Source organism: Trachemys scripta, chromosome 2, assembly GCF_013100865.1.
Source record: "Trachemys scripta elegans isolate TJP31775 chromosome 2, CAS_Tse_1.0, whole genome shotgun sequence".
In the NCBI taxonomy this organism is placed as follows: Eukaryota; Metazoa; Chordata; order Testudines; family Emydidae; genus Trachemys; species Trachemys scripta.
The window spans coordinates 219,958,968-219,978,231 of NC_048299.1; the positions used below are offsets into that span (position 1 = coordinate 219,958,968).

Consider the following 19,264-nt stretch of genomic DNA (forward strand, 5'->3'; position numbering starts at 1 on the left):
CACCTAATTCTCCCTTCAGAGGGCATAAAAGATTGGGCAGCCCCAACTTTCACTCAGTTGCCTCTTACTGCCATAGGCAGTAAGATAGAACCTGGAGAATGGCCTTCTCATTTGTTCTTAGTTAAACTTCAAGCTCTTCATAACACCTTCAGAGATCTTCTGATTTTCTGATATACATTGACTATGAATGATGTTGACACATCTGCATTGGACAGTTACAGGCAGACACCCCCACCCACCCCCAATGCAGGGATTTTCAAGGTGGTGCATTTGCAACCCGTGGGCTTGAAACTCTACCTATCCTGTGATGGATATATTCCAAGTCCCACATGCTAGGCATCTGCCTTTTAATCCCTGCAAAACTGCATAAGTTGCAAGATGTGTGGTTGCATCTTCATCTCCTGGAGCAATCTGTGAAGGTCTCTTCAGATGCTGTGAAGACATAAGCCAGTTTCATCCAGCGCATCATCTAGCAGGCAAGTGACTCCGAAGACCAGCATAGAGAAGATGGCACTGAAGAAAGACCTGCCTTCGGCACCTATTCTCCTGACACCACAGGCATTGACACCTTTGATGCAGAAGTCTGGCACCAGAGGGGCTGCTCTGACTGCAGAGGCTCCAGGTGGAGCTTAGTGTCCTCCCATAAGGACAGACCACCTAAAACCTCACAGGATAAAGCCACCAAGCCCCACATAGTGTTGATGGCTGGTGATAAGAAGCAGCCTGTGGCACAGAGGGAGGGCCTTCTCTAGCACCGATCCCAGCTTCAGCAGCACACCCTCCAGGGTTGATGCCTAAAGCCAAATATGAGCTGCTAGGAAAGCCAGGACAGTTACTGGTACTGATGTACACCCTGGTTTCAAGAGCGAGGTATACCTCAACCCCACCCATAGAGCAAGTCTGTTCTTCCTCCCTGTCACCAGGTCTCATTCTTGCTATCTTCAAGCAGGAAACTTCTCCCCTGAGATCTGTGGTCAGTGTCTGCTGAAAGGCCTTCCAGTTCCCCTAGTCATGTTCAACTGCCTTCATGACAGGAATGGCATTGATCTATTCACTACCAAACAAGCTAGCCATATCCCTAATGGGCCTGCTAGAGTCTGTCCTCTCAGATATCAAAGAGATGGTCTCTCCACTGCATTGGAGAAACAGCTCACATTCCTGTCTACATCTCTGCCCACATCACCTATATTAGATGACCAGGAAGAGTCAGACCCTAGAGTAGAGTATCAGCAATGTCCTGTTTCACCACTAAAGGGCCTGTCATCGTCATCCGACAAGGCGGTATCCTTGGAACCGATACTGTGCTGGATGACTTCAGGTCATTCCAAGAGCTCCTTATAAGAATTACTGAGACTCTGGAGATAGAATTTGGTCATATAAGAGAAATCTCACAAGTTGTTTGACATTCTGGCTGGACTGGTTGTTGTCAGAATCACCCTCCCCATAAATGAGGATCTAAAACCCTGGAGAATACACCAGCCATAATAACTTGACTACAAAATGGATAGAGAAACAGTACTAGGTTCTTCAATCTGGGTTTAAGTACTGTTATGCCCATCCCAAGTCAGGCTCCTTGGTCATTTCAGGAACAGTTGAAATCAAACAAGGCACTACAGGAACAATTGGAGTCAAAGGAGTACTGCTAATGACCAGGACCTAAAAAGCCTCTATCTGCTTGGAGAAACATCTTACTCTAGTGCCTTGTCAGATGCCTCAAACAGGTTAGGATGCCCTTCTGGACCACCTGCAGGTGAAGGGCACCTGGTGCCGGGGTGATTTGTGCTGCATACGAACATCCTGGAGTTCAGGGACATCTGGCTGTCTTGCATGGCATTCCTGCAGAGCTCTGCGGTGCAGATCTTTATGGATAGCCTACCTGGAATACACTATATCAACAATCAAGGATGTGCTTCATAATCCCCTCACTGCCAAGAAGGTGTCAGGCTGTGGACAAGGTGTCATCCAAACAGGGTGACCCCATTGGTTCTGCACTTTACAGGTACTAGCAGTGACGTGATAAACTTCTTAAGCAGGCAGATGGTAACTAGCCAAGAGTGGCTGCTGCAGAAATCTCTCACAGAGTTGATATTTTGCCGTTGGAGGGCTCCAGTAATTGATCTGGTCATCACGGAGGACAATGCCAACTGCCTGAACTTCTGTCCACAGAGGGCATGAACCTGGGCTTCTAATGAGACATCTTTCTGCTACAGTGGACTACCGGTCTGAAACTTGCCTTTTCCATGGTTCCCTTGATGCCTGCGGTGATATCCAAAGTCAGACAGGACAAGGTCATGTGGAACTTAATGGCTTCCAATTGGACATAGCAGTTTTGACTGTCAAATCTCTTGCACATATCCATTCAGACCTTCCTTCTTGATCTTCCCAGATATGATATCCTAGACCTGCAGTTGTGGCACTTGAGGACTTAGAAGTTGGCTGATTGAGCACCACTAAAAGACTTCTCAACATGTTAAAAAACTCCCCATACAGAGTAGGAAGCATTCTGCTTGGAAAATCTCCTCCTCCAAATAGAAACGGTTGGACAGCCCAATATAATGTGGACCCAGTTGAGGCTCTGATACCACAGATCTTCAACTATATTCTGAACCAGAAACAATTTGGCATTTAGTTCTCCCAAAGTCCATCTTGCAACAGTATCATCATGTCCTGCTTCCATTCAGTCATACTCAGGCTTCTCACATGTGTCAAAATCAAGATTCTTTTAAGGACCCTGCTGCATACTTAAGTACCTGTTGAAGACCTGATTTCTACATGGGATTGTAATATCATTCCTCTCCTTTCAAGCTGCTTTCCAATGGTTGGATACATCACTTTACCTTTAACATGGTCTTTCTAGTAGCTCAGCCTGAAGGGTCAATGAGTTCCAAGTTCTCATGGCCTTCCTACACATCTTTTCACAGGGGCAAGTCAGTGCTGAGACTTCATCCTAAATTCATCCCAAATGTGATCTCGGTCTCAAAGTTTCATAGAATATCAGGGTTGGAAGGGACCTCCGTCCAACCTCCTGCTTAAAGCAGGACCAATTCCCAGACAGATTTTTGCCCCAGATCCCTAAATGGCCCCCTCAAGGATTGAACTCTCAACCTTGGGTTTAGCAGGCCAGTGCTTAAACCAGTGAGCTATCCCTCCGCCCCCTGGAATCAGTCATTTTACCTACTAGCCTTCTTTTCAAAACCATACTTGATACCATAAGAGAAGAATATGTAGTTCTGCTGTCCTGAACTTGGCATCAAACCTACCCAACGCATCAAGGGCATAATGTTTGACAAAAGTTAGTGGGTTTACATACATCAAGTTCTGGCATGTTTCTGAAGCAGGCAGAAGACCAACATCTGCACTGATGTTTGGGAGTGACTCAGCGGCTAACCAATAGGTGGAGATTCAGTGTGTGATACATGTTGAAATTCTCTATGATGAGATTAAAAAGCCAAGCAATGAGCCAGATATAGGCACAAAAAGAAATTAGGAGATAGTTAAAAGGATTTGGTCCCATCAGGTAATAGAGAAAGGCTACGGAAACATTGAAGGAATGTAGGTTTGACTCCTTGGGTGGCACTCCTCACTTCCACAATACAGAAGGGACACTGCTTGCTAGTTACCCACATTGGGATCCATACTGACACTCAAAGAAGAGAGAATAGTTACCATATATACTCATTCATAAGCCAAATATTTTTGGTAAAATGTGATGCATCAAAGAGCGGTGGTCGGCTTATAAACGGGTCTACAGCAAAATTTGATGATTTTAAACTCTATGGAATCACTGAATTGAATATCTAATACATTGTTGTTTTGTTTACCTGGAGCGTCTGCAGGCTTGGAGCCCCTCAGCTCCCTGTGGCCGCGGTTCGCAACTCCCATTGGCTGGAAATGGCAAACCGTGGACACTGGGGGCTGAGGGGCTCCGTGCCTGTGAACGCTCCAGGTAAACAAAACGTCTAGGCCTGCTAGCGGCTTACCCTAATGGGTCAGGAGCCAACATTTTCCAACCCCTGAAATATAGGGTTGGCTTATGAAAGGGTCATACAGTTTTTGCTATTTTTACCTAACCATCTTGGGGGGTCGGCTTATAAATGAACGGGCTAATGAATGAATATATATTACCCTACAGTAACAGTGGTTTCAGCATGTGTGAGGAGGGAAAAGCTGGGCAAATGACAACTATGTCAAATGTCAATTTGTAGCCACTGACTTTGGAACTGAAACACATGTGTGAAGCTAGTTTACATTTTTTGTTGTCTGAAGAAGATTGGGAAGAAATATATCCGAATTACATCAAGTTCATTGTCTTCACAATATTTCCAGAATAAAATATTTAATAGGTTTTATTGGATACTGGTATTGAAAAATGCAGGATTAACTAACCATAGTAAATGATGGCGATGCCCCCAGTAATCAGCTAAACTGTCCCATAGAACTTGCTTACCTCAAATTATGGAAATACTGGGGAAATATATGGAAAGGTCTTTTCACAGTTGTGAATCTGTTCCTCTCCAAAACTCTGCTTATTAGAATTAATGAATTATATATGTAGTGAACACCAAGACATGAGTACTGACATGTCAATTAACAAAATATGTAATACTCAGAAAAATAGAACTCTCGCCTCCAGTTTATTCAGAATGCTTGAAAGAACTGTCAAACACAGCTTTGATGGTGAAGATAAATTTCTCAACAAAATAAGGGAAAAAATTACACTAAAACTTGGTGTTGCATTGATATGTTGTTATTTTTGTGGTGTAACGTGATACTGTTTCTGCAGTGACATGTCATCTTTGTGTCTAGTATGCACTGATAAAGCACTGGTTCTTTCTTGTGCAAAATTGAAAAAAGCAAACCCGCATAAAGCAGCAGACTTATTTGTTTGCATTCCTTTATTCTGATGTCAGTGGTAATGATTGTATTTAAATATTTTGCTCATTGCACTAGTTTTTTTGTATTTTCTTTATATATAATGTGAAGTTTAAAAAAATTAATCTTTCTTTATTCGTTAGTAAGGTTGTCTACGTATAATCATTGCTGTTCTTTCAGGGTCGGGTAATAAAGGGGTCCTATAAGTTTCATGCTATCATCACTACATTTGAAATGATTTTGACTGACTGCCCTGAGCTGCGTAACATTCCATGGCGTTGTGTAGTAATTGATGAAGCCCACAGGCTGAAGAACAGGAATTGCAAGCTCTTGGAAGGTCTGAAGATGATGGACCTGGTAAGTGCTTCTTGGATCTTATGTACTTACAGTAGTCCTAGCTGGTAATTTCTTAAGAAGATAACTTGTAAGCCTTTTCCTGTGTTTCCCACTAAATCAACTCAATTTTGAGAGAGAATTGTATGAGAAACTTTTCTTAAAGACTTTTTAGCTAGCCAGCTACAAACTTTTAGTTTAAACTAAACTAAACCCTAAACTAAAAGTGCTGAAGAACCCACCAATCTCCTCATTAAATTAATCCTGGAAGCTGGTCTTCTCCCTTAAGAAAGGAAGACAAAGAGAAGTCCTTCTTTCTATCCTACTTTTCCTCCCATATCATGCCATTTTAAACTCTGTTTTTGTCCTTTCTTTATCCCCATCTACACCTTTCCCTGCCTCCCATCTTTAAAAATTGGCCACTTATCTATTTTAAATGCGTACTTAATGAGAACATGGTAAAGTGAAATGAACTCTGATGTAGGCGATCAGAACTGCTCGGTTCCAATTCTACCTCTGACAGAGATTTGCTGTATAACTTTGAGCGAGTTCCTTAAAACTGACTTTCATGGGGAGGTAGTTAAAAGGTGCCCCATTTTCTTTATTGTATACCAACAAAAGCATTGAAAGATGCTTTGAAAAGTAAAATTTTTGGCGGGGGGGAGGGCCTTAAGACATGATACTTTTGATATTTTTGTCTTGTGCTTTTGCTGGAAGATTCCTTGCAGCATCTGAAGAATGAAATAAAATGGTCTTTAGACCTACAGTAGGTTCTCCAACAAAACTAAGGAAGTAAAAACCTAGTATCTCCAATGTGGTTTTTTGGTTTCGTTTTGTTTTAAGAAAAAAAATGAATATGCAAAGACAGCTTTTTTTTTCCAAGTTGTTTTTGTCTGTTTTCTCTATCTGTAAAATAATATTATTTATCTTGCTCACAGGGGTTTTAAGGGTTAATTAACGAATGTTTGTAAAGTTCTCTGTAAAGGCATTTATTATGATGTCTGAGAGGAAGATGGATGTATAACTAAAGCAGTAGACTGGGACTCAAGATCTGCTTTTGATTCCTGCTTTACTACACATTTCCTATGTAATGTTGAGCAAATCACTTAATCTTTGTGCTTCCTTTCCTAATGTGTAATATGCAGATAATGATACTTCATTTCTCCCATACTTTGACTGTCTTGTCTGTTTACATTGTAAAATCTTTGGGGCAGGGACTCTGCATTTGTTTAGTGCCTAGCATGATGGAGTCCCAGTCTTGGATCAGCTTCCAGGAGTACTCTGATATAAGTAAATAGCATTATTCTTTAGTTTTGGTGGATTGGAAGCTGAAAAACAAACACACTATTTTTTTAAAGTTTTTTTTGTATGTGCCTTTTTTATGTTACTTAAGCAATATGAAACTTTTCATTTTGCTCCCCCAACATACTACTACAATTGTCCTTCCCCCTTGACTCTGGGGCCAAATCTTAATTTCTCCCACATTCTCTGTCTTATGCCTCAGCAGCTCACTTGCCAAAACTGCTTCCTTCATCCTCGTCTGCACCTTGATAATTCAACTTCCTGATTCTTATGGAAAAAATGGGTCAGCTTTGAACAAACGTAGGGTACTGTGTACAAATAAATGTTTACTCAGCTGGTTTTGAGTTGCTTGAAAAGCTAGGACAGATAGGTAACTGCCCTTTTCTAATGCTACATGAGTAGTGTAGAATTTTTACTATTAAAGTGGAGAGTAGAGAAGAGGTAACTAGTTTTAGCTATATTGTTAATGTGCTGTAGTATGTTGAAGGACTTCCATTCCGTTAGTGATGAGAGATGGTGGGGAAAGCAGAGTTGTTAGAGCCTGTAGCATATCCCTAGTCTAAAAGTCTGAAAGATTTGTGGAGGGGATGGGATCATGCAGCACAGATAAGCAAGAAAGGACACTGGCTGGTTGGCTAAAGGACCTATCTTTGGCAAGAAGCTGAGTGGAATGCCTGGAGTGATTTGGAGTTAATGCCCTAGAGTGCTCTTGGAGGAAGACCAGAGTGTTTGGTGTCACAAAAGATTTACAAAGAGTCATAGCGTTGAAGGGACTACTGAATGATAAGGACAAAAACATAATAAGCAGGAAACATCTGCACAGATCGCTTCTAGTCAACTGCTTCTTTTTCTTGCAGGAACACAAGGTGCTGCTTACTGGTACCCCATTACAGAACACTGTAGAAGAGCTGTTCAGCTTGCTTCATTTCTTGGAGCCAGGTCGCTTCCCATCAGAAAGCACATTCATGCAAGAGTTTGGTGATCTGAAAACTGAAGAACAGGTAATTTTACTCATGCACTTTTTCTTTCCCTGTTTAAAGAGACAGTTTTAATCCTGCTACAGTAATTTTTATTTTATTATTATTATTATTATTATTACAAACAACACTGTAGATCTTCAGAAAGGGAAGAGTAAAGGAGACCAATAGTGTATTTACTTTGTGCGTTAGACAGTATATTTTGTAATAAATTTCACTGTGTCCTCTGTCATAGCACCAGGGCAGCTCAAAAATGTTTTAAAAGGGATTTTTAAATTGGCTGGAGAATCTGGGGACAGGTGTAGTAGCAGAAACAGTTTTCACTCTTTTTTTTGTTTAGACTGACTAGATTTTCAGTTGCCATGTTAAAGGGACAATGTCAACAGAATAATGGGCTGCTCCTTTTTCCCTTGAAACAAATGAGAATATTGCCATTGACTTCAGTGGGAACAGGATTAGGTCTGATCTCAGATTAGTAAATGACCTAACCTAATACAGACATTGTACTTGTAATCTTTATTCAGAAATAAACTATTCTAGTGCTTCCCATTTGAAGAAACGAAAAGATTTCTAAAAATTCATGCAGCATAACATAACAAGTGCCAAATTAGTCATTGATAAATATCAAGAGAAACTAATTTATAATTATATACAAAAACTACATTAAAAGGAGGTTAGGGTTGCAAAGTTGAGCACTCAAAAGTTAGGAAATGCCAGGATAAAGGTTATCCATGCAACTTTAATTTAGCTGCCTTGTGAGTTATGATACAGTCTTTAATTAAACGCTGACATACTACTTTTTCAGCAGGATCCTGTCTTGGTTCGACTTCAAACACCTTAATTCTGGTGATATTAACTTCTGTTTGCTTGACATGTGCCCTTAATTTTCTTTTAAGGCTTTTTTTTGTATTTAATTGCTTACATTTTTTAAAAAAGCAAGCTAAAAAAAACAGCAGTTACATCATGTGGATCATAATGACCCTCTACATATGACATCAGCAGGGTTGGAACCTTTGGATTCACAGCACAGTTCCATACCACTTGAACTAACAAGGTTGCGGATAGAAATATCCCCTGCATGGACCAGCTACAAGACTGGGATGAGGCGCACATCGCTTTGACAGTAGATTTTATAGTTGTTTGAATAGCAGAGGAGTGTTGGGACTCTGGAATCATAGAATTGTGGGAATGGAAGCGACCTCGAGAGGTCATCTAGTCCAGTCCCTTGCATTCGTGGCAGGACTAAGTATTATCTAGACTATCCTTGACACGTTTGTCTAACCTGCTCTTAAAAATCTCCAGTGGTGGAGATTCCACCACCTCCCTAGCCAATTTATTCCAGTGCTTAACTACTCTGACAGGAAGTTTTTCCTAATGTCCAACCTAAACCGCCCTGGCTGCAATTTAAGCCTATTGCTTCTTGTCCTATCCTCAGAGGTTAAGAAAAATAAAAAGTTGTTACAAGGAGGAGGTTGAAAAATTATGTACTTGAAACTGTCCCCGCTCACTCCGCTCTTCTTCAGAATCCTGGGTTCCATTTCAGATTCTGGAAGGTAGTGTGCTCTAATGATTTATGTTCTTCCTCCCCTACCCCCTTGCTTCCTATTTCCCTCTAATCCTCAGCCCTCTACATTAGTCTACCCCTCTTCTCTCCACACTGCCTGATCAACAGCAGGGGGAGCATTGAGAGCACAGGAGAAATAGTCTTACTGCTCTCAGTTCTGGTGTCCAGCACCACAGTGGCCACTGGTAGATGAGGAACAATTGCAGGATAATTCTTGCTCAGGCCTGCCGGGGCGGGCAATGCAGATAGAATCTTCAGAGAATTTAGCTGCCAGCCTCGCACAAACCTCTGAAGATGTAGAAGCAGGGATTTTCAGAACCTTTATAGTTTGGACAGATTTTGGTAGGTTTTCACTGAGACAGCAAAAGCATCTCTCCAGGGCAATTCTACCAAATTACAAATACCTGCTCCAAAGCATGCAGGTGCAAGTCATGTTAAATAAACATTCAGACACATTTTCCCCCTAACTACTTCTCACAAAAGGCTTTTGCTTGGAACTTTATATAATAAATTAATATTATGCCTCTGGCAGAAATCAGCATGGAAAATTTCAGCCTAAACAGTTAGTTTTATAAGCAACTGAAAAAGGGTCTTATAATGAAAAGTGTTAGGCAACCTATTATAGGCAATACAGCCAGTTCTATCTAAAGCAAAACAAAAACCCTTTAGTGTTGTAGATATCAGTTTGTCTTTAGGTACACTCCTTTACTTCACTCAGCTGCCATGATTGGTCTGAGATGATGGTTCTTGGCTTGGGAAATTTTTATTCAAGTGAGATCTATTTCATAACATCAAATACATGGTCACACCTGAGGAAAAATTTACCGGCCAGAAACAATACAGTAACATCACATTTTTTTAACTGTAGTCTTGTGTATCTAACCAAAGCAGAATTCAGTCATTAGTGGGTTGTATGAAAATCTTCCTTTCTGAAACCCTTCTGTATCTGAGTTGTGGTAGAAAATGAAGCGAAGGACATTTTAGAGGTTCTTGGAGTTCTAGGATTAGGGTGATGCATGTGGTGGAGATAACCAGAGCATCTCCTTAAAACTAAAGGTGGTATAATGATTTGAAAATAAAAACTTTGTATAACAGTAAAGCCTTAAATACTATTATTTACTAATTAAGCTGTGTCTCCTAGGTGCAAAAGCTCCAAGCCATTTTGAAGCCAATGATGTTGAGACGCCTTAAAGAGGATGTAGAAAAGAACCTGGCCCCCAAAGAAGAAACAATCATTGAAGTTGAGCTGACAAACATTCAGAAGAAATACTATCGCGCTATTCTTGAAAAGAATTTCACATTTCTCTCCAAGGGTGGTGGTCAAGCTAATGTACCTAATCTTTTAAACACTATGATGGAACTAAGAAAATGCTGCAATCATCCATACCTTATTAATGGTAGGCCTGCATATTGATCCCCTCTTTCTCCTAATAGCTATGGGGAGTTCAAGATGATATAACTGTTCAAGTATGTACACTGAGATAGTAGATTCGCCCCCTTTCCATCAAAAATTCACATGATAAAATCACTACAGATGGATGGATGTACTGCATGTCTTGACAAAACCTGTAAAATACGAGCATACTATTAATTTCCCCCAGCAGAGTGACAAAACATTTCTCTTTAGAGATCATCATAGGTCCAAGTCCAGGACCGCTGCTTAGAAAAGTTTATTGGTCCTGTATCCCTGGTAAATTGTGAAATTATCATGTCAGCCTTACCCTGTAATTTTTCTTATTCCCTCCCCCACCGCACTGCCACTTGAATTCCAACATGACGTTAGTTGGCCAGTATGTCAAACCACTCAAGTTAGAGATTGTTGCTTTGTCACTTCAAAGCTGCATTTGGGTACATCACATCTTCTAGCTCTAGTGAATCTTGATATAGCAGTTAAAATAATCTCTGAATAGATCTTGTTGGGTAAGACGTGGTGATCAGATATGATATTAAAGCAGATAATTTCATGACCTGCTAGAATTAGGAACAAGTTCTGGAAACAATATTTACATTTGTAAGATACCAGACTTGAATTGTCATTGGTCTTTCAGTGTAACACTGCTGTTTAGATCAGGACTGAATATAGCAAGTACGCGATGATGGACTGGTATAACTTCATTACAAGCTAATATAATGTAGCTAATTAAAGTATGCTAACTTACATGCGTTAGGTGATCAAATCCATTATCTGCTTTTTGGGGACAAAGCATTTACATACCTCTGTAAATGTCACTTCCCTCCTACTGTTTTTCTGCCCACTAGCTTCTCTTCCCTTTTCCACAATAATCTATCATGTGTTTGATCTGATGCTGATTGTAAGATCCCTGATTTGAGGGCCTTCTCTGTACAGCTGCATGTATGACCACGGTGCTAAAGAAATTATTTTTAGTTTTGAGTATTGTGAGGCTTCCAGATTGTGTTGCTTAACTAAATTTTCTTGGAATATTTTTTAATAGAGGGAAAAGGAGAAGTAATTATACTGATGTCATTTGACAAATCTGAGATATGACTTAGTATTTTGGAATATCTTGCATTTTGTCATGCTAGATGGCTGTCCTCAAGCTCAGCTGATCCTGGACTAGAGTAGTTTAAAAAAAAAATAAAAAAAATAAATTTGATCCAATAGGTAAACTGAAGGCTTTTTGTTTGGGACGGGGGTGTGTGTGTGTGTGTGTGTGTGTGTGAGGTGGCTCACGATTTTTGAAAACGTACGTTTATCAAAACAATGCTGTCAGTTTCATGGCATTAAATGTTTAAAGAAATCCTCAGCTTTAGTTGGAAAAATCATGGCCATCATAATGAGATGAAGTTTATCAAAATAAGTCCTTTAATTCTAAAGAAGAAATTCTTCTTCTTCTTGCCTTCTGTAACTGTCTGAGCCTCAGGTTTTATCCTGTTGATCAATAATTAACATCTTTGCACTTATAACAATGACACAAGCTAATTGTAATTCTATCTCAAAACCTTACAATGGATATATACAGCAGCTTTGCATCACTATTCTGCAAGATCTCAAGCGGGACTGTCACCACTGTATTTAAAGATGTCGTGCAGATTATTCTTTTGATATTTTTCAGTGTACACAATTATGCAAATATTTTGACTCCTTAGGTCACCAGGTCATATTTAGCACAGTTGGCATTGACTAAAGTGATGTGTAATATTTAAGGGGAAATTAAGAACACTGCCTATTTTTAGAGTTCATGAAAGCTTCTGCAAACATGTTACATTGCACGTGAAGGTTTTTGGTTTGGGATTTTTTTAATCAGCCATTTATTTTTTTGTCAAATCAGGACATTAAGTATCTTGCATTACATGAGGTGTCCCATGTAAATTTTGAGGCAGCTTTTCACAGTACTTTTAAATTGTGTTTAATAGTGGAAATTTTATGGTTGAAGTCACATGGTATTTCTTATGGTTCCTTGGTTGGGTGAGCATTATTCCATGTGGAGTCAGCAGAAACTACTTTGATTCCCCTAATCTCAGGGAATGGCTGCATTTTGTATGTGTTCTGAGACAGACAAAGCAGGGTCTGTTTTTCTAAAATCATGAGCAATGGGGTTTTCCGAACAACCACTCTCAAGGACTTACAGATCATATCTCTTCCCCAGACCCTAGAGAGCCAGCAGCAGAATGTGGCTCTATGCTGTTCCTTGCTGCAGTGTTGTGGGGCATGGTGAGAGGGCTTAGCATTCTCTTGCCCTCACAACATCGTGTGCTCCTGGAAGTCATTTTTGATTGATGAGCGTGAGAGTGCTGGCCCTCCTGGTGGTCCACAAATCCTGCTTCTCTTACCCAGCCACCCTAAAAACAAACAACCTGAAGCTGAGCGGAGAGAAGGAAAGTTGGTGTTACTGGCTTACGATCAGCCAAAGATACCAGATACTTCTCCCCAAAAGAAATTACCAAGTAGGGATAATGAAGACTATTGGAGGGTGAGAGAGACTGTTTGAGGGGCAGGGTGGGTGCATTCTTTGACAGAGTTTGTTGGGGAAGGGTTGTGGAAAGGGTAAATTGTGTGTTTGCAGAGGTCTGTTATGGAAGTGGTATTATCTAAACCAAACTCTGGCTCTTTTGAGATTCCTCTATGACTAGATTTGTATGTAGGCTTGCTATGGTGTGGCTGGCTTAGTATGTCCTTTTGTATGTAGCTTGTCTACATATTTATATTTAGAGGTTTGCATGATTTTGTTCATTTCATAATAATACAACTTGAGTGTGATCAGAGGAAAACTGGGGGTGGGACTAAATACTGTGACTGAAGTAGTACTCTACATAAGCTGGCTGATAGCACTGCTCTACAGCCAAAATGCTTCTGAAATAAATGTAGTCAAACTTTACTAATTCTGGGTCACTGAGAACGAAAATGATGCTTAAAATTGTTGATTGGCTCTAGTTTTCAAGATATGCTATTGGGTCAGTATATATGACCCTTGACTTGGGAATGGCGGAGGATAAGTGAGTTATGAAGGAATCTCAATTTAAACCAGAAATGACTAAAATACGTCTTTGACTGGATCTATGAATAAATCTATGACTGGGTTTGGACAGAACTTGCTTTTTAGGCAAAACAATGAATGATGCAATCTGAAGCTGGTATTGCGTCATACTTGATATGAATTGCATCATGTTATTCCTAGAAGTCATGGATGATGCAATCATAACGAAGCTTACATCACTCTGCTGAACAAATTGCCCTATATCAGCTCTAGAAATCATACAATGCCGTGCTCTTATTTGTCAGTGTTTGATTTTGCAAAGGGACACATTTCTGTTTAGCCAAAGTGAGCAGAGATGCCTCGTACTTGTGTGAACAGTGCAGATAACTTCTGCTATGTTTGTGGTGAAGTGACTTTTGCATCACAAAAGCGCAATATAACCACAATGGTTAAGAAAGCCTATCGCCTTTATTTTGGCTGCAAAATTGGAGATCAGAACAAGAGGTGGACCCCACACATATGCTGCAACACTTGTGCAACAAATCTTTGCCAGTAGTTGAACAGGAAAAGGAAATCTATGCCTTTTACAGTGCCAATGATTTGGAGAGAGCCAACAGATCATACCAGCAATTGTTACTTCTGCATGGTGCCTCCAGTTGGGAAAGGTGTGTCAAAGAAGAAAAAGTGGACTGTGCTTTATCCAAACATTCCATCAGCTATACGCCAATTACCCCACAGAGAAGGACTGCCGGTTCCTGATGCACAGAATCATTCTCATTTGAGTCAGACGAGGAAGAGGATGAAACTTCTCGTCCTGAACCATCAATGTCACAGGACCCACATTTTCTCCCAGCCTCCTCCTCTGAACCACACCTCATAACACAAGATGAACTGAATGACCTTGTCAGGGATTTGGAACTACCCAAGAGTAAGGCAGAGCTGTTGGGCTCCAGACTACAGCAGTGGAATCTCCTGGCAGGTGATGTTAGGGTTTCCATGTTCCGTGACCGTCAAAAGGATCTTGTCCCATTCTTCTTCATGGAAGGTGATCTTGTAGCCTGCAACAACATCGATGGTGTGATGGCAGCCCTCAATATCATTCACGATCCAGATGAGTGGAGATTGTTCATTGATTCATCGAAGACGAGTCTTAAAGCTGTTTTACTGCATAATGGCAATGTTTTGCCATCAATTCCAGTTGGTCATGCAGTCCATGTGAAGGAAACCTATGACGACATGGAACAACTTTTGAGGTGCATAAACTGTGACCAACATCAGTGGCAGCTTTGTGGCAATTTGAACGTTGTTGCTCTCTTGCTTGGTCTGCAGACTGGATGCACAAAGTACTGCTGTTTTCTCTGCGAATGGGATAGTCGTGCAAGAGATTCCCACTACATCAAGAAAGATTGGCCACTCCGACAGTCATTGGAGCCTGGGAGGAAAAGTGTTCAGCATCCACCACTTGTTGAATCAAGGAAGATTTTGTTACCACCCTTACACATCAAGCTGGGTGTGATGAAGAACTTTGTCAAGGCCATTGACAAAACACAAGCAGCTTTCAAGTACCTCCGTGGAAAATTTCCAAGGTTAAGTGAAGCTAAGATAAAGGAAGGTGTCTTTGTTGGTACTCAGATTCGTGAACTTCGAGATGATGCATTTGAGCATGCACTGCATGGCAAGTAAACGACGGCATGGAAAGCCTTCCAGTTAGTGGCAATAAATTTTCTCGGAAACAACAAGGCAGACAACTACAGGTTGTTGGTGGAAAACCTCAAGGCATACAAAAGCCTTGGTTGCAACATGTCACTAAAGATACATTTTTTGCACTCTCATCTAGATTTTTTTCCACCGAACTGCGGAGCAGAGAGCGACGAGCACAGCAAGCGATTTTACCAGGATATTGCAACAATGGAGAAATGCTATCAGGGCAAATGGAGCCCATCAATGCTTGCAGACTATTACTGGACAGTGACAAGAGATGCTCCATTTAATGAATACAAGACAAGACAAGAAGTGCCGAGTAGACACTGAATAGGACTAAACTATGTACATAATAGTTTTTTGCCTTTTGTTTCATAATACATTTTATTTATATAACCCTTTTGCTGATTTTTAAAGTGTTACATAAACAGGACAGGTGAAATATTATCATGTAAAGCAACCATAAACACATGAAAAGACCTAGGTTTACAATTTATGATTAAAACTCTACTATCTACACAATATACATAGACATAAAATGTAAAAACTTAAATATCTTAGAAGCAGTAGCCAATCAGTTGTTTTAATTGTCATATTTGAATTCAGCACATCAAAATACATAATAAATAGCACATTTTATCTCTGAAGCAGACGACTTCTCAAAAATTGTAGACCAGTGTAGCCTACAATAGGCTTGGGGCATGTGTTCAGTAAAGTATTTGACTCTCGTAGCGTATAGGTCAGGATGGCTGCACATTTTACAACACTGAGAAGGGATTCTAGATGGAGACCGGGCTGGAAGATCTGTCTAATTCTATTGTTCTTGCCTATGTTTATTATGTTTATGTTTATTAGATTTTTGTTAGACTTTTTTAATGAGTCCTCATTCTTATGCAGTGTATAGGCCATAAGGATCAATGATTATTTAGTCCGGTGAGCAATAGTCCAGCTATGTGCTTCAGCTGAAGTTGCTTATGTTTGTGAGGCATTTCACATGCACTTTCTCGTATGAACTCTGTTCTGTCAATCCTAGTTGTGCAGGTGTTTGCTGAACAATGCAGATCTCTGTCCAGGTAACCTGGCCTAAATTCTATCATATGTACTCTATCCTTGATTACTATAGAGCTGTCAGACATATTGGAAATGTAATCACTTCAGTTCCTGTTTCTTGACTTGGGCTCATATATAGGTGACACAATTCACATTACAACAGACGTGGACGGACTGCTGGTTCAGTACACCGGCTACATGTATGTGAGTGCCCTAGGAATCTAGGAAGGAAACTAAAAAAAAAAAAATAAAAGTATAACATGTTTTGTCTCCCTTGTCCTTGCTCATGTTGTGCAAGACAAATGTTCAAGATGGTCCATATACAACTCTGAAATACACAATTTAAAAAACAGCTTTTGCTCAACATTTCAGAGAGAAATGTCCATTGTCCAGAAGACCACAGAAATACTATTTCTCATGCATGGAATCACCTGAAAGCAAATTGTGAAAAATGCCATGTGTGACACTTCTTGCACGGCTAAAAATAACTATCTGATGTGCTTTTAGTGGTCTGTTAGGTTCTTACTGGGCAGATGTCCACATAATAAGCTCCCTATTTAAAATGGCATTCTTGTTGGCGGCCTCAGAAGAGAGGTCAAAGAGAGAATGGGCATGAAACTTGAACTACCTTTTGTCCCATGTAGTTTTTCTTAACCATAGCAGTCTTAGATGGAAAAGAGTGACTAGAGTGTGTGTGTGTGTGTGTGTGTGTGTGTGTGAGAGAGAGAGAGATAGCTTCTGCAAACTAAGCAAACATGAAGGAATACATGCAATGAGAAGAAAGCTAAATAGAAGGTAAAACAAAATAATTTCAAAGCTCTTTGCTTTTCCAATTAAATATTTTGTTGTCTGAACTTGGGATCTGTGAATGCACTGTGGCAGTAGCAGGCCTACAGCTTCTACTCTTATGTTTGAATATAAATATTTTTAAAAAGCTAAATACAATTTCTAAATAATATCTCAGAATACTCCTCTTTCACACTTATACTTATCTGTTAAATTGCCTTTTCTGTCCCTTAAATATCTATTTTAAAATGGTTCAGTCAATGTCTGGTCTGCTGCTTTTTTTAATACAACTTCTGGCTTGACAGTCTTTTGTTGAAAGTCATGTATTACTCATAGTCGATATTCATTTACTTGGAAGGGATTTTCTCCTCCTCTTTTTCTGCTGAAAGCTAAGATCTGTTTTTTTTCTGTGTGCGTGTGCATATGTGTATATATTTAGTTTTAACTAAGCTAATGTATTTGTGTAAATGTTTATACACATAATACTTAAAACATTCCTGGTGCTTATACACAGGGTATTGAAGGAAAGCTCATTGTTTTTATTAATAAAACCTTTATGGTATTCATATATTGCTGTCCAATCTTTGCAGGTGCTGAAGAGAAAATTTTGGAAGAGTTTAAAGAAACACACAATGCCGACTCTCCAGATTTTCAGCTCCAGGCAATGATCCAGGCTGCTGGCAAGCTAGTACTGATTGACAAGCTGCTGCCAAAACTGAAGGCTGGTGGCCACAGGGTGCTTATCTTTTCCCAGATGGTGCGCTGCTTGGACATACTGGAAGACTACCTCATTCAAAGACGGTGAGAGCAACAATACAATACAGTTCTAAATAAATTGTATTTTCCTCAGTGGCCAAAGTATTTAACCTGTGAGTGATCTATATTATAAAAGGATGGAACTTAGACACTTAATGTTACATATTAATGCTCTGGCAAGGAAAAAAGCATACCTGTAATTGCAAAGGAGTGTGGTATTTCCTAATGGGCAAGTGCAAGTGATCTCTCAGAACCTTAATGGATCACTTTTTAATTGATTGTTCAGGTACATCGTCCATCTGACGTTTAGAGTAAGAATGTTGTCTAGCTCTAGCTTGAAGGCCTATTTCACTCTTTCGGGTGACAGCTGTTTCTGCAGAGGAAGCTGCTTGGAGGGAGAGAATGGAGTATGTTCTTCACTTTTGCACACAGTTGATTCAAGAATACTTGCTCTCTAGTTTGCTGAGACAGTGAGCAAGGTAATATCTTTCATTGGACCAACTTCTGTTGGTGAGAAAGACAAGCTTTTATGCTACATAAAGCTCTTCTTCAGGTCTCCACTTTGTTGGAATTCTGCTGACCTGGTAGTTATACTGAGATTTTTCCTTTCAAAAAAATGTTGGAAGATATGATGAGAGAGCTAGTGATGAGAAAGTGATGGTGGTAAAAATCTGCTTATAACACAACTTTATTTCAGGTACCCATACGAGCGAATTGATGGTCGAGTAAGAGGCAACCTTCGTCAGGCAGCTATTGACAGGTTTTCCAGACCTGATTCTGATAGATTTGTTTTCCTGCTGTGTACAAGGGCAGGAGGTTTAGGCATTAATCTTACTGCTGCTGATACCTGCATCATTTTTGATTCAGACTGGAACCCCCAAAATGACCTCCAGGTAATATTGCAAGAGGCAATTCTTGTTAAACATTTTCTTTAGTTTTCTGCAATGTATTTTTCTACCCATTTAGGAGAAAATGTCTGTTATTGCCTCTTAAAAACATATTAAGCTTGGAATTTATATTTTAAAAATTTTAATTTGAGTGTTTAAAATAAACATATTAAGTTCTAGGTATTGACTTTTCATTTCTATGTAACTTGTAACTGAATATTCCTTTTTATACTTCTCCAGGCTCAAGCTCGATGTCACAGAATTGGACAGAGCAAATCAGTGAAAATCTACAGGTTGATAACAAGGAATTCTTATGAAAGAGAAATGTTTGACAAAGCTAGTTTAAAGCTTGGCCTTGATAAAGCTGTACTTCAGTCTATGAGTGGAAGAGAAAATGCTACAAATGGGGTGAGAATATGTTCAGATGCAGACTTCCAAAGGCCATAAATGTATCCTATTTCTTGCTTACTGTAGCTTTAGTTAAAGGAAATTGGGTTTTTTTTGACTGTCAATTAGCTTTAGAATAGGTTTACCTTTGTTTTTACTGTTCTTCACAGAAGATAAGTGCAACAAGTGTGAATGTTTTTATTGACCAACAAA

At 39.8% G+C, this 19,264-nt stretch overlaps 1 protein-coding gene across 3 annotated transcripts in view; it reads left to right on the plus strand.

Annotated features, from left to right (window-relative positions):
- Window positions 1-19,264, plus strand: part of CHD7 (chromodomain helicase DNA binding protein 7) — a 186,888-nt gene that overhangs the window by 145,542 nt on the left and 22,082 nt on the right. For all 3 annotated transcript variants that reach the window (XM_034762986.1, XM_034762988.1, XM_034762987.1), the window contains 6 exons: window positions 5,053-5,229; window positions 7,365-7,508; window positions 10,190-10,445; window positions 17,612-17,822; window positions 18,475-18,670; window positions 18,905-19,072. In XM_034762986.1, the coding sequence (XP_034618877.1) occupies window positions 5,053-5,229; window positions 7,365-7,508; window positions 10,190-10,445; window positions 17,612-17,822; window positions 18,475-18,670; window positions 18,905-19,072 (1,152 nt within the window). The remainder of the gene's footprint in view (window positions 1-5,052; window positions 5,230-7,364; window positions 7,509-10,189; window positions 10,446-17,611; window positions 17,823-18,474; window positions 18,671-18,904; window positions 19,073-19,264) is intronic.